General features: G+C 37.3%; 1 protein-coding gene across 4 annotated transcripts in view; it reads right to left on the bottom strand.

Moving 5' to 3' along the window:
- The window catches only part of ROBO1 (roundabout guidance receptor 1), a 1192968-nt gene that overhangs the window by 20573 nt on the left and 1157026 nt on the right, over positions 1-15369 (bottom strand). For all 4 annotated transcript variants that reach the window (XM_030801652.1, XM_030801651.1, XM_030801653.1 and 1 more), the window contains 2 exons: positions 6245-6651; positions 3267-3419 (listed from right to left, as the gene is read on the bottom strand). In XM_030801652.1, coding sequence (XP_030657512.1) covers positions 3267-3419; positions 6245-6651 — 560 coding nt within the window. The remainder of the gene's footprint in view (positions 1-3266; positions 3420-6244; positions 6652-15369) is intronic.

Raw genomic sequence — 15369 nt, 5'->3', positions numbered from 1 at the left:
GGAGTTTCCAGTTTTTCTGCTGTGTTTTTTCCCCATCTTTGTGGTTTTATCTACTTTTGGTCTTTGATGATGGTGATGTACAGATGGGTTTTTGGTGTGGATGTCCTTTCTGTTTGTTAGTTTTCCTTCTACCAGACAGGACCTCAGCTGCAGGTCTGTTGGAGTTTTCTAGAGGTCCACTCCAGACCCTGTTTGGCTGAGTGTCAGCAGCAGTGGCTGCAGAACAGTGGATTTTCTTGAGACCACAAATTCAGCTGTCTGATAGTTCCTCTGGAAGTTTTGTCTCAGAGGATAACCTGGCGAGTGAGTGAGGTGTCAGTCTTTCCCTACTGAGGGGTGCCTCCCAGTTAGGCTGCTCGGGGGTCAGGGACCCACTTTAGAAGGCAGTCTGTCCGTTCTCAGATCTCCAGCTGCGTGCTAGGAGAACCACTACTCTCTTCAAAGCTGTCAGACAGGGACATTTAAGTCTGCAGAGGTTCCTGCTGAATTTTTGTTTGTCTGTGCCCTGCCCCCAGAGCGGAGCCTACAGAGGCAGGCAGGCAGGCCTCCTTGAGCTGTGATGGGCTCCACCCAGTTCGAGCTTCCTGGCTGCTTTTTTTACCTAAGCAAGCCTGGGCAATGGTGGGCACCCCTCCCCCAGCCTCGCTGCTGCCTTGCAGTTTGATCTCAGACTGCCGTGCTAGCAATCAGCGAGATTCCGTGGGCATAGGATCCTCCGAGCCAGGTGTGGGACACAATCTCCTGGTGTGCCGTTTTCCATGCCCGTTGGAAAAGCGCAGTATTAGGGTGGGACTGACCCGATCTTCCAGGTGCTGTCTGTTACCCCTTTCTTTGACTAGGAAAGGGAACTCCCTGACCCCTTGTGCTTCCCGAGTGAGGCAATGCCTCGCCCTGCTTTGGCTCCTGCACAGTGCACTGCACTGACTGTCCTGCACCCACTGTTTGGCACTCCCTAGTGAGATGAACCCAGTACCTCAAATGGAAATGCAGAAATCACCTGTCTTCTATGCTCCTCAGGCTGGGAGCTATAGACCGGAGCTGTTCCTATTTGGCCTTCTTTGGTCTATGAATATTTTTTCCAAAAATGCAGTGAGGTAACTTGGGAAAACAATTTCTGAAAAAATGGCTTTTGTCTCTATGTCATAACCACTGCCATCCAGAGTGTGTGCATTTCTTTTATTTAGTGCATTAACAAGAATCTGCATTATATGACTTTAATCAATATGCATGATCGGATATGTATATAATAAGACACAGCATTGTTATTTTGTGTTTTTTTACCAAACAGTAAGCATACAGCATAAAATTCATAACTTGTTAGTACAGTAAACATAACTTGAAGGATAGTCATCAAAATATTGAAAGTGAATGCTGTAATAGCTTTAGTCATTTCTCCATTTTATCTATTTTTGTGAGGTAGAGAAAATAATTATTGGCTTTTATATTGTAGTATGCACTATGATAATTTTGCATAATCACTTTTGTGAAATGAGCAATTAGAAATCCAAATAAACATTTCAGATTGACTTTTGGCTTCACAAATATTTCAATATATGTCTTTGGTATTTCTGAAATTAATTTAAAAAATAACTTGGAGGCATCATCATTATTCAGGGATTAGTTAGAATTATATTTAATTATTAACACTGAAATAAGTACTACAGAACGTGGGACAATAAATACAGACAATTTTCAAGCATAGTGTAATTTATAACTGTGATACAATATTCTTTAACTTGGCATGCTTACATTATTTAAAACATTTTTAAAAAGCATCACTCAATGCCAGATTCCCCTTTGAACAAGTATAAATAAGTGGTAGAAAGATCTACACAAGGCTTTAGGCCAGCTTTTCTCCCTTATGTATTCAATTTAGATGTGTTTATATCCAGGCTTGATGTTTGGTCAGTTTTTCAGTGAGGAGCACTCTCTTCTAGATAATGAAATTTGAGAAAACAGCCATAAAACTTGAAAAATGCCATTATAGTGGTCCCATAAATGTAAAATTACTGGTAGAGTTGGGGGATTTATACCTAGTTTTTGTCCCTTCACAGAGGCAAACATGCAAGAAGTCACTGTAATAACCCTTCAAAATCAGATAATACTCTGACAGCTCAGTTTTACTAACAAAAGAGTCCTGGGCAGAAGCCAGGAGGCCCAGGTGCGCTGTGTCCCGCCAGTATTTAATGTAGTCTAATATCAGATAGATGCCAGTGAGGGAAAATACTCAGAATAAAGTACAGATAATAGCATGGACAGCCACTCATTGCAAAATTACGTGTGCTCATCATGCTGTGAGCTTTGTATTAAATTCTTCTGTCAAGTGGTAGGAATCATAGGGAGAAGTACCTCAGAAAACCTTCCTTGCAACCTTGGATAAGGATCTATAATATTAGGCTTTCATATGATAATGGCAAATGATGCCCTTTTTGAAAAATTGCTGACTGGTAATGAAAGTCCTAATCAGATTTTGTTGCAGAGGACCAGGAGGTGGGGGAACTATGCCTGTAACACCCTTCTTCCTCCACCCCTTTAGCAAATTTAGCAAACTTGACAACAGCAGTGAGTCTGAGAGAATTTATCTTACATGAATTTCCAACAAAGCCCGTGGGGTTGTTTTATAAAATGAGAAGGTGGTGGTTTAATAAATGCTGGGCCACCTGAGGCACTTTCATTAAAGGCTTTCTCTAGACAAAATCACACTGTTTGCATTTTCCTCCTGTGCTCCCTGGAGAATATAACGTCCCCTCTTCAGTGAGAGTGGATATTGTATGTGAAGGCATGAAGAAAGGTGATTTATCTTTTGGTGCCCAAAATAACTGTTCGTAACACCACTGTTGTTAGAATTAATATTCAAACACATTTATTGTCTTCTATTTGAATGCAAAATTGTAAAATAAAAAAATGAAGACACTTTGGAGCATTTATCAGTAAATCTGACAAAGGTTAAACCTATGCCATTACTTCCACTCTCAACTTCGACTATAGTGATGTCCATTTGTTTGAAACTATAAAATAACTTTCAAAAATATTCGGGATCTACAAATGGTTTTGTTTTTTTAAATAACAAGCTTATCAGAAAACTGCAAGGAGTAGAGATGTTTGACAAAATATGTAAGTAGGTCGCTTCTATAAGTAATATGAAGCTGATTGTTAATAAATTTTTAATGTAATTTCTAACGTCAGTGAATGCATTTTCTAGTCCTAGAGAGGCAGGGTAAATAGGCGAGATTCATAGATGTTTTCATCCGTGTCAATGGACTCACCATCTGTGTAGGTTTCTCTGCGCAGATGTCCTGGCTGGTGTTTCGGTTTCTTGGCTGGTCTGGTTTTCTGCATTATAGCAGCACTCATGTTGCTGTCTGTAGACACGGGACTTGTGGGCCTAGGGCACTGAGACGCATGAAAATGTCGACGGCCTAAGGAGAAAAAAAAAAAAAATCCAAGCCAAACTCATCAGTGAATTTTAATTACAACAGGAACAACAAAAAGAAAACATTAAAACTAGAAACAGCTCTAATTTTTCTGAAAAGCAACAAAAAAAGCTTAAACAAACTCTTCTAGCAAATAATAGGCTTGTTGTCACTCTGCTGTTTACTGGAAAAAATACCCTAAAAACATTTTCTGCTTATTTCATTTGTTTAAACCACAGTGCTTTTATTCTGTTAAAGTTCATGATACCTATTTATTAAAGAAAAGTATTCCAATTATTTTTGCAATTAGCTTCACTAAAACGTTATACTTAAACAAAAAATAGTAATTAAATTTTTGCATAATATAGCCAATGTTTGTTGCTTTTTCAAAAGAAGAGCTAAAGTTCTTAAGAAATTCATGTTCTAAGAAAAATGAACAGTACTAATGGTGCCCATATTTTAATTAAACATATATTTATAGTATACTTTGAAGACAGACTCAGGTGTGTTCTCTTCAGGTGGTCTGAAATTGATCTAGCACACATATTTAGGTCTGCCAAAAATTACTTACATCCTGTTTCTATCTCTAAATATTTGCTAGTTCTGGATACTTAAGGTGATCCCTTCAAGACTTCTGTTTTTTTGGTGGTGGAAGAGGTGGATGTTTGGTTTTGGAGAAACAGTAATCCCAGTTACCAGTGGGAATTGAATTTACTAATTAGACACGGTGTATTTCAAAGCTCCCACATTCTCTGGTGTCTTACATAGATGCTGTATTACAACACCTACAACATATTTAATCCATAATCCCAATGGAGATATATTGGTCCTATGTTTGACTTTCACTGTTTTGGTCTCTAGAAACTCCACTCACAAATCCAGAACTTTCTATTGTACCACAAGAAACTTCAAATGGACCTAGACAACATGTCTTTTGGCTATAAACAGAAGCCACATACAGTGAAATCAACACATTTAAAGATGATAACTGAAGCATATTAAATAATATACATTAATGCAGCCAAGTGAGAAGCAATGTGATTGGATATTCATATTAACTTCAAGTCACATGACAAGCACCATTATTCCCTGAAAAGAACACTGCAATAAGCAGAGGCCAATGCATGTTTAGTTCATTAAAATTATGAGCTCAAGGAAAACCAGAAGTGCCACTAAATTACAATACAATAAAATATTAAACCAAACTCTCTTTAGCTATGATGGAGACTATTACAATTAAAGTTACATATCCATGAAAACAGAGAATTAGGGCTGAGACTGAATGCATTATTCATTCTACTGTGTAAGGCCATCCACTGCTCACAGACTGTTTACAGATGAATTTTCAATGTTATTTCTATGTTTCGTCCATTTAATAAACTGAAATATTTTCTAACGTATTCTCAAAGCAGTGGTTTGAGATGCTTAATTTCACCATTTTTTACAGAAGGTTAAAAAATAAGGAGGAAACAAAAGCTGTATGTAAAGTTAGATGTTATTTATTTATTAAGAAAGATAATTAGGTTTGCATAGTTTATTACATTCAGCAGCTACTAGAGGAATAAAAAACAAACAATATTTGATTGAATGACATAAAATATAGGCCTGGCCAAAATAATAAATATATATTCTACAATAATAAGTTGAGAGATATTAGAAATCTTTTTCCTGTAACACATTCTTGATAAATAATATATAGAGATGACTTTATAATGTAATTTACATTTTCCCTGAATATAGTCTACACTGATAAAAAATAATGGCCAATCCAATATGTGAAAAGACCATGGAAAACTACCAATGTGGTAGTTATTAAACTAAGAAAAATAAAACAGTAAAATACCAGTAACTGATTTGTTGTGATGGTCTTTTCCTTCTCTGAAATGTATCTCTTTCTTGCTGATCATTTCACTCTACTATTTAGATTTTCTTGGCTATCAAAAATATAAGCACACAAAAGTATGTATGGGAATGTATATATTAATTCTACAGAAATGAAAACCATGTGATAAATAAGTCTTACATTTAAATTCTTGTCTTTCTTGGAACTATTTACTTTCTAAACAGGATTGGGAAGAGGAGGAGATAAGTAAAAATGTGTTGTAACATAAAGATGAATATATGGTAATTAAAAATGGGTTACTAGCAATGAAAGTAAAAATATGAAAAGCACTTGGTTTTGCTTGCTCTCCCAATTATTATATTTAAAATGTTTACTGTAAGTATGGAACGTTTATGCTTGAAAATGTATGCACATTACATATACCTTCATATCTTCCCAATTAATATTCTAATTTGAGAGGACATGAAGAGAATGGGGATTAAGGAGAAAGAGCCCATTTTCTAAAGGTCAAAGTGTTCCACTTGGATATTTATCTATTTTCCCTACAAAATTTTTATTTAAATAAGAGAACTATCACAACAAATTTGATTTTGGTGAGGTTCTACGCAAAAAATTAGAGTATACATTCAAAAACACAAACTTCATTTAATTGACTGGATGTATAGTTTAAAGAAATTATATCAATTTGTGTAATACGTACATTTGCTACGGCTATCCTAAAAAATGAGGTAGCTCCCTATCACTCATATTATGTAAGATTTATTAAATAAAAACTAAATAGAAGATTTAAAAAGCTTTGTCAAGGAAAAGGGAATCATCCAACTAAGTCATATTCTTGGACTGTCATTTCCTTAGGCAGCTAAAAAAAGACAAACTGTTAAGAATAGATGCTTTTCAAATAGGACATAAGATCATAGGAGAGAATCAGTAACAAACATATATACATTGAGTTTTCTTTCCCAGCTTGGTGAAAAGTGTCAGGACTCACCAGCAGCATCCTGCATTTGCCGTCGTGCCACTTTCAGACCAGCATACTCTGCCGCTGCTGCGACTGCCTGGGCAAAATCAGCATCAGTGAAAAAGGAGCCGTCCGAAGAACTAACACTGGAGCGCCCGCTGGAAATGTTGTCCTCCTCTGAAGCTGAGCCCCAACCGTTGATCATGGACCCCGTGACAGAGCTCTCCAGGTCCCCAACGCTGGAGGCAGGTGTCTGCTCAAGCCCACGTAACAAAAGCCTTCTGGTTTGCATCTTGGCTACTTCCATGTCGGCTTCGTCTTCTTCCTCTTCTGGCGCATCCGTATCCATATCTGAGACCAGGGGTCCTGAAATGTAGCCATAGGTATGTGGAGGGGAAATCGGCCGTGGTGGTGGAGGAGGACTCACAGGCTGCCGTCTGCATGAAGATGAATAAATAGGTCTGGCTCAGCTTGTTATTTAGGACACAAAAGGACAAATTACCCAAGAAATCCACAAGTATGCAGATTTGATCTTTACTTCTTTTGAGCTCATATGTTCAGAAAAACAACTGAATATCACAGTATATTTAAGTTTGGTTTTATATTGAGTTGCACTCCGCAGCCAGAGGCTCCACTGGGTTACTTTCTGATTCAAGTTAAATAGAAATATAGTCAGTTATCGCTAAGCCTTCTTATGCTTTATCATTTGGATTATGTTTCGTTAAAAAAGGAAAAGTAATACTTGTTTTGAAAACATACACATATGTATCTGTCCTAAAGCATTTCAAATATTATCCATAGTTTATCATTACTGAAGACAACTGACATTCATCCTGAAACACTTTGCTCCATAAACATCTGCTTCTTTCTTTTTTTCATCACCTCTCCTACTTTTTCAAGCAAATGAAGTCATTCATCTTCACTATAAAGAGTAAAATTTCATAAGATTTAAAAAAGTACACATTCAGCATATGACATAATTTCCTTTAGATTTTATTCTATTTTTAAAAAAAAGCTATGGGAGCCAAGAGTAATTTTTCTCTGATTTATTCACTATGAGTTTCGTTAAAGATTATTAATTATTTTTAACACTATTGCATTTATTGTTATTCTTTTTTAAAAATATATTTAAAGGTATTTTTTTCTTATGTCCTGGAATTAATTTAAGAACCAGAGTTGAGGACAAAATGAAGTAGTCTCCCACAATATAGGTAAACGGTTACCAATTAATTGGTTTCAACCAACTCTCTGTAGACATGAAGAATACCTGAAGATACGGATAAATCACTTAAGAACTGCAACTGCCTAGAGATGGTGCCCAGGATTGAGGCCTTCAACAGTGGGTAAGTAAGTGAATGTCGGCACCTCTCCTTTAGCACCCTCATGATACTCATAGAGTAAGATGAGATAAGAATAGTCTTTAGAGCTAACCAAGTAGAAGACCGGATCCTCATCTAGTTTGCCCTTTTCTCATTCCATCTTCCCCGCCTTAGCCCTAGGAGAATGCACCTGGCAGAGGCAAGTGGAGGGAGGTATTTAAAAGCAGAACACGATCACTTTCCCCATGCCACCATGGCCACAGAAAGGGGCATTTGGCAAAGGATGTTTGGGAATGCACAATTGAGTTTTTAAAATTAACAGAAATGACTGGCATGGTGGCTCATGCCTGTAATCCCAGCACTTTGAGAGGCTGAGGTGGGTGGATCACCTGAGGTCAGGAGTTTGAGACCAGCCTGGCCAAGATGGCGAAACCCCGTCTCTACTAAAAATACAAAAATTAGCCAGGCGTGGTGGTGCATGCCTGTAATCCCAGCTACTCGGGAGGCTGAGGCAGGAGAATCACTTGAACCCGAGAGGCAGAGGTTGCAGTGAGCCAAGATCACACCATTGCACTCTGGCCTGGGTGACAGAGTGAGACTCTGTCTCAAAAAAAAAAGAAAAAAAAATTAATTACCTTACATTAAATTAACAGAACTAGATTTTAACAGCAAGCAAACAAAACCAAACCAAACAGGATCTGGTCAAGATCTAAATAAATAAAGTTAAAACCAGTAGGATCTGCTCCAAGATCTGTACTATAGAGAGGGAAAAATAACTTTGATATAGTGTAGTTTTTAGGGTGGCATGGGAGTTTTTTGAAGAAAATTGTTTTCAAGCTGGGCTTGGTGGCGTGCGCCTGTAATCCCAGCACTCTGGGAGGCCGAGGTGGGTGGTGTCAGGAGTTCAAGACCAGCCTGGCCAACATGGTGAAACCCCGACTCTACTAAAAACACAAAAATTAGCTGGGTGTGGTGGTGGACACCTGTAATCCCAGCTACTCAGAAGGCTGAGGCAGGAGAATTGTTCCAACCTGGGAGGCGGAGGTTGCAGTGAGCCAAGATCACGCCACTGCACTCCATCCTGGGTGACAGAGTGAGACTCTGTCTCAAAAAAAAAAAGAAGAAAAACATTTTCTGCTTTTTATCCCAATGAATTTGAACTTTGATAAATCTGGAAAACACTAAAAATAAATGATTATTAAAAATATTGCAATTAACTCATTTAATGAGCACTTACTTTGTAGCTAAGCATATTTTATAAGATTTACTCATTTAATTCAATAACTTTTTGAGTTACTTTTTTTTTTTTTGAGACAGAGTCTTGCTCTGTTGCCCAGGCTGGAGTGCAGTGGCGCAATCTCGGCTCACTGCAAGCTCTGCCTCCCGGGTTCACGCCATTCTCCTGCCTCAGCCTCTCCGAGTAGCTGGGACTACAGGCGCCCGCCACCACGCCCGGCTAATTTTTTGTATTTTTAGTAGAGATGGGGTTTCACTGTGGTCTCGATCTCCTGACCTCGTGATCCGCCCGCCTCGGCCTCCCAAAGTGCTGGGATTACAAGCGTGAGCCACCACGCCCGGCCTTTGAGTTACTTTTTAAATGATCATTTTACAGGGGAGAATATTCAGAGGGATTAAGGGTCTTACCAAAGTTGCCACAGATCACATGTATCAAATGCAGAATTTAAAACCAAATTTTATTTCCAAGGGCATGACCTTCCACACACATATATAAGTCTAAATGTATTATATATACGTGTGTGTGTGTGTATACATATAAGCTAGGAGAGATATGTGCCACATACAGATGTATTAAAAAACCAAGAAATAAAAGCTAATATATTACATTGAAAAAGTATGCATATACACACACGTGTAATTATATATTATTATGTGTATATATCTGTTATATATACACACAAGAGTCTTTAATATAATGCATTATTTTTCATTTCTGGGTGGTTTTTAAAGTGTCTGTGTGTGGCACTAGGAGAAATATGAAAAATGTGCCAAAGCTGAAGTTATTTAAGAGATTAAAATAGATAACTGTTTCAATATGGAGTGTTATACACATAGGAGGAAAACCATTGTTTAATTTGGAATGCAATAAAATGCCACACTTAAAAGTTAATTTACAGCCTTTGTCAGCATACAAACCCAAAATACCACAAGAAACTTCTTCCTTCTTAAAGACATGTAAGACTTTTTAGCACAAAGGGGGACTATTTTGACCATCAATAAAGAAAGATGCAGAATGGCCGACTTCACTATGAAAGGATGCCAGCATTGTTGTTTGGATAATTCACATTCTGTAGGGCAAATACATCTTCATGTAAAACAAGGGCTGGCTTTTAACTACAACCACCCCTTACAAATGTTGAAGAAAGACAGAAAAATTTATTCAAACCATCTGTAAATAAGGCAAGCCCAGGGAATGTGTGATAAACATGTACAGTTTGAAATATGTCATACATTCTATTGGAAAACAAAAAGCCATTTCAAGATGCTGCACTCAAGTGGGACTTGTCACAAATGAACCTCAACCCTCTAGATTTCTCCCCAAGGGGTTTCAATGTCTTCTAAAATAATGTATAAGTATATGACTGTGTATCGCAACACTCTAGTCTCCTGCAAGAATGTCGCCTTCATAAACATGTTCAAGAGAAAAGCGGAACGATGTCATTAGTTTATCAAAGTAGGTGTTGATACCATTCACCACATAGCATTTACCAGGCAAAAGACAAAGGAGAAAAATGCACACCTTTGAGATTTTGTTCTCACACTGGTGTAGCTTCAGTTTCTTGCAAAAGTAACAACTATTACCTCAATTTATCTGTATTAATAAAACAAGTAAATGTTCATGTATTCCATATATGAACATAATTTTTACTTTTCTAGAGACTTTTACTATACTGCAATAAAGTATATCACTTTTTTAAAACAATATATTTGAATAAGTTTAATTATATTATTTTCTAAGCTATTGTTTGAGAAAAAGAGAAGACAGATTCCTATTACGTTGATCACCCAGTTTACCCAGTTTTAGACAAAAATGGAATACCCTAGAAGTTCATTATAATGCCAACGTTGAAATACTCATAATAATGCAGGTCTTTAATGTTTATATAATTAGACTTGCAGTGTTATAATGGTTTAAGTTCGGTAATTTTATTAATGTATCACACTATCTGCACCCTTTATCAATAAATATAAATGTAATCAATGTATTTATTCTTTAAACATTTACTGTGAGCCTACCATGGCAAAGACTGCTAGATTTACACCAAAAAGATCACAGGCAAACAGAGCTATGCTTTATGACAGGTAAGGATTCAATTTTAAGGTAAACATACTTAATGTAAGCTACATATCTGGCCATGGCAGACTGTATTCTGCAAAATGTCCATAGCAATATCTCCCATTCCAAATGCTATTCTGAAATGAGAACTTGCCACTCTCCCATCAAGAGAGGTAGATGAGTTCAACACTCTTGAATCTGGATGGACTCTGTGATTGCTTTAATACAATGTGGCAGAAGCAAGACTATGCACCAGTTCTAAATGGCCTGGCAACTTCCCCTTCCTGCCTTTTTGGATGCCAGCTGCCATGAAAGAGGTGCCATTAACCTGAGACCCCATGTTATGAGAAGTCCATACTATATGGTGAGACCTGGGGGATAAGACTCCACGTGGAAAGAGACAGAGGTCAAGGAGCACTGAGACATCAGACACGTGAGTGAAGAAACTAACTTGGAAGTAGATCTTCCATCCCCAGCCAAGCAGCTAAAGCCATATGGATTGGAGATGAATTGTCCAGCTGAATCCTTTCAGAATTCCTGACTCATGGGATTGTGAATAAAATGATTAGATTACTTTAGGTCACTACATTTTGGAGTGGTTGGTTAGCAATAGAAACAGGAACTCAGGCACTATGTTAGGAATTCAGCTAAATGAAATAGATATCCATGTCTAAAGGGACTTTAGTGGAGGAGACAAATAATTAAATATGCAATGACAAAGGATATATAGAGTGTTGTAGGAACACATAAATATGGCTCCTATCCCAAAGCTGGGACATCAGGGAAAGATTTACTGAGGAGGATCTGCCATTTAATCTTGGATCTAAAGGATACATAGGTGTTAGCTCCAAAAGGAGAGGAGAAAATGGTGTTCCAGGAAGATGGGAGAGCATGTGCAAAGATACTGAGGTGAGTGAGAATTGTGCTTATTCCAGGAACTAGAAGAAACTTAGAGTGAAGACATCACAGACATTGTTCGGGGAGTGGCAATGGGTAAGGATGGTAGGGCACACAGGGGTCAGATCACAAAGGGCTTTGATTGCTACATTAAGGAACCTTGCTTTTATTTTAAGAAAAATGGGAAGCCATTGAGAGATCTTAAGCAATGGAGAGACTTGATCAGTGTTTCAATTTAGGAAAATGCCTCTGCACAGTCTGCAGCAAGGAATTAGATTGAAGGAGGGGCAAGGCTGAAGCAACAAGACCACTTAGCAGAACATTACTGTAATGCAGGTGAGAGAAAATGGCTGTCGGAACTAGGAAAGTGCATTTATGGCTGGACATATGTGTATCACTCAGAATGATATTTAGGCAGTAAAAACCTACAGGAATAAGTAGTTGGATATATGGGTCTGAAGCTCCAGAAAGAGATTTGTAGAGAGATAGCTATCTATATCTATGAGTGTACCATTAGGGAAATGGAAGAATGATAAGAATCAGAAGTCGTCTACTGATGGGGCAGACATTAGAATAGATCAAGGGAACAAGAGGAGACTTCATTCAAACACTTAAGATGGAAATCACAACATTGTATCTAGTATCCAAAAAGGTAGATACAATTAAAATGGCCAATATTAAGGAATTGGTTAAATAGAGTTACACACTTTACACAAGTGTCTAAATAAAAAGCTAACAACATGAAAAAACGCTGTTCAGTGAAAAGAGTAGTTTATAAAATAATACTGGCATATGATAAATCCAAGCAATATGAGTATAAGTAGAGAAGAAAGATTGACAGGATCTTGACTGAGGTCTGTCTTCACGGTGATTTTCTGATTACATAGATCACTGGGACTTTTATATTTTCATTGTGTTTATATGTATTTTCAAAAATTTCTATAGTAAGCATATAGAATATACATTAATCATAAAAAAGCACTTAAAGCACTTTTTTAAAATGGGCTTCCACTTACTTTTTATTAGTACCCAGTGTTATTTCCAGCAATGACCCTGGAAATAAAATCCATAATACCCTTACAGATTGAAAATCATACCTTTGAGAAAGGCTGAAAATAGTCCAATTGATTATAAGTGCAGATAGTTAACGTATTACCCAATTACATATATCTGCCTCAAGTTCTACAAGCATCCATTAGCCTGAAACAATAGACAGTAGGTCAACTCCAATTCTTCCATAGTATCCAATTCCATTCATCAAATACTTCACTGAAGAAAGCTCTGTGGAACTCAACGACACGAACGAGATGAGTTCTGCCTTCAAAGAACTTTTAATTTAAATAGGAAAACAGAGATACAAACAGCAAATACTAATGCAACATGAAAACTGGTTAGAGTGGTAACAGGGATGGGAACAGACTCTTATGAAGAGTAAAGAAGAGGGGTTGACTTTTTTGCCAGGCAAGCAGAGGACGTGTCCTTTGAACAAGGCTTTGAAAGATGAGGGGTGCTTACCAGGCAATCAGAAAAGAGCATGTGGAAGACCTGGATATTGATGAGTTTCAGGCAAATTTAGGAATTTTAAAACAGACTAATTAGAAAAGAGTGTATGTGACGAAATTGGGGGGAAAGTAAATAAAGGGAAAAGGATTTTGAAAACCTTTAAATACTGGGTTAAACACTAACTTGACTCTGAATGGGGGAACATTTCCAGACTTCTTGTGTGTAAATAAAAATATTGTAAGAATGAACAGAAAAACAGAGAAGAAAAGTGGAATCAGTTTATGGATAAGGTGGATTTCACAGGACAGGGATGGAGGGCCTGCCCTAGCAGCTGTAGGAATGGAAACTAAGGAGCAAAACCAAGGGCCATTTTGGATTGAAGTGACGTCATAAATAACCTCATTTGTAGAATGCTAGGAAAAAACTAAATAGTAGGATAACTAAGCTGATTTCAAAATGACAAAGGTATTGTTTATGATTTTTGCCTATTCCCTCAGCCATTTTATTTTAAAACATTGGTCAAATAAATAATGGTTGAAAATTCTAAACAAGACAGCTATCAAAGTAAAAGAAAAGATAAGTTTGAAGAGTCAAGTCCAAAGACAAAGAATTTGGATTTAGACACATGGTGAAGTTCAAGTGAAAATATTGTGGCATTCAGGAAAAGGGACTAGGCTGGGTAAAGAAATTTGACAGCCAACAGAATATAAGAGTTGAACCAAGCAATGGGATGATAGCGTAAAGGCGAGGGCTGTAGGGCATTAATATTTTTGAATACTTACTTTGCTTCAGATGCTTTACACACATTATCCATTGATCCTCACAACAATCTATAAAATGGCCATCATGGCAGAAAGCATAAGTACGATAAAAACTGAGAAGTCTGTGGGGGCAGGGGGAGGGACAGCATTAGGAGATATACCTAATGCTAAATGACGAGTTAATGGGTGCAGCAAACCAACATGGCACATGGATACATACGTAACAAACCTACACATTATGCACATGTACCCTAAAACCTAAAGTATAATAATAAAATAAAAAAAAAACTGAGAAGTCTTTAGATTTGACCATTAGGAGGCTACTTTCAATGGACTGATCAAAGCAAAACGTTATAAGCCAGAATGCAGTGGGCTGAAGTGCGAATGCAAATCAGGAAGGCAGAAGGAGTTCAACAAAATGAAGCGGGGGAGAGAGCATGGAGCCAGAAGGAGACCAAGGAAGAGGAAGGCATGAAGGGAGTTGAGTTAACCATGAAGAGAAGGAGAACTGAATGAAGAGGAAGGGGCTGGACATTCCAGACAGATAAACGAAAACCGATTTCTGTTATCAAGGAAGGTGGAAAGGAGGACATAAGGAATACAAAAGAAGAGCCAGCCAGGAAGAAAATACTGGGTCCCCTGAGAGTAGAGACAGGAATGGTGAGGAAAAAAGGTAAGACAAGGGAACAGAAAAAAGAATGCTTAGATATTTCAGAGCTAAGTGGTCTCTTTTAGTCTCTCATTGGCTTCTAATAAGAGTAGCACAGATGGTCTGTGACTTTAACATGGGAAAGAGGTGCCTTATTTGCTCTCAATTTTCATAACATTCCATGGGTTAATAATATTACTTCAAAATGTCTGACAATCCAACTTCCTCACTGTCAGAAGAAAGCTTAACTACTTTCTTGTTTTTACAGTGTATGTAATTTGAATCTGGTAATAATCTCTTAACAATAGAAGAGTTAAAATAGAAGAGTTAATAAACATTGCAAAATTCTGTTTTAATCTACAGAGTAAAAGTCAAGCCACAAAAATCACAGTTTGTTATTCATTCAAGAATATGGAAGGAACCTGTTCTGAGGCAAATAATATACTCAATTTCAAATGATATTAGGAATACAGAAAATAATATATACATATAATGTGTCAGGGGCAAAAAAACAGTATAAATAAAATCATCAACTATGAGAGAAGAGCTAAAATGATGCAGTAACAGCTTTTATGTGGTAGAAATGACAAGTGAAGCCATTGTATGTAACAAAAACGTACTGGTTGGGGATGCTCAATACATAGGTTTAAAAAAGTCTAAGCACACACAAGCACGCACGCACACACACACACACTATATAATAATCTGACTAAAGTACTCAAAACTCATAT

This window comes from Nomascus leucogenys, chromosome 21, assembly GCF_006542625.1.
Source record: "Nomascus leucogenys isolate Asia chromosome 21, Asia_NLE_v1, whole genome shotgun sequence".
NCBI lineage: Eukaryota > Metazoa > Chordata > Mammalia > Primates > Hylobatidae > Nomascus > Nomascus leucogenys.
Note: the sequence above shows the minus strand (reverse complement) of the source record. Positions and strands in the feature narration are given on the sequence as shown.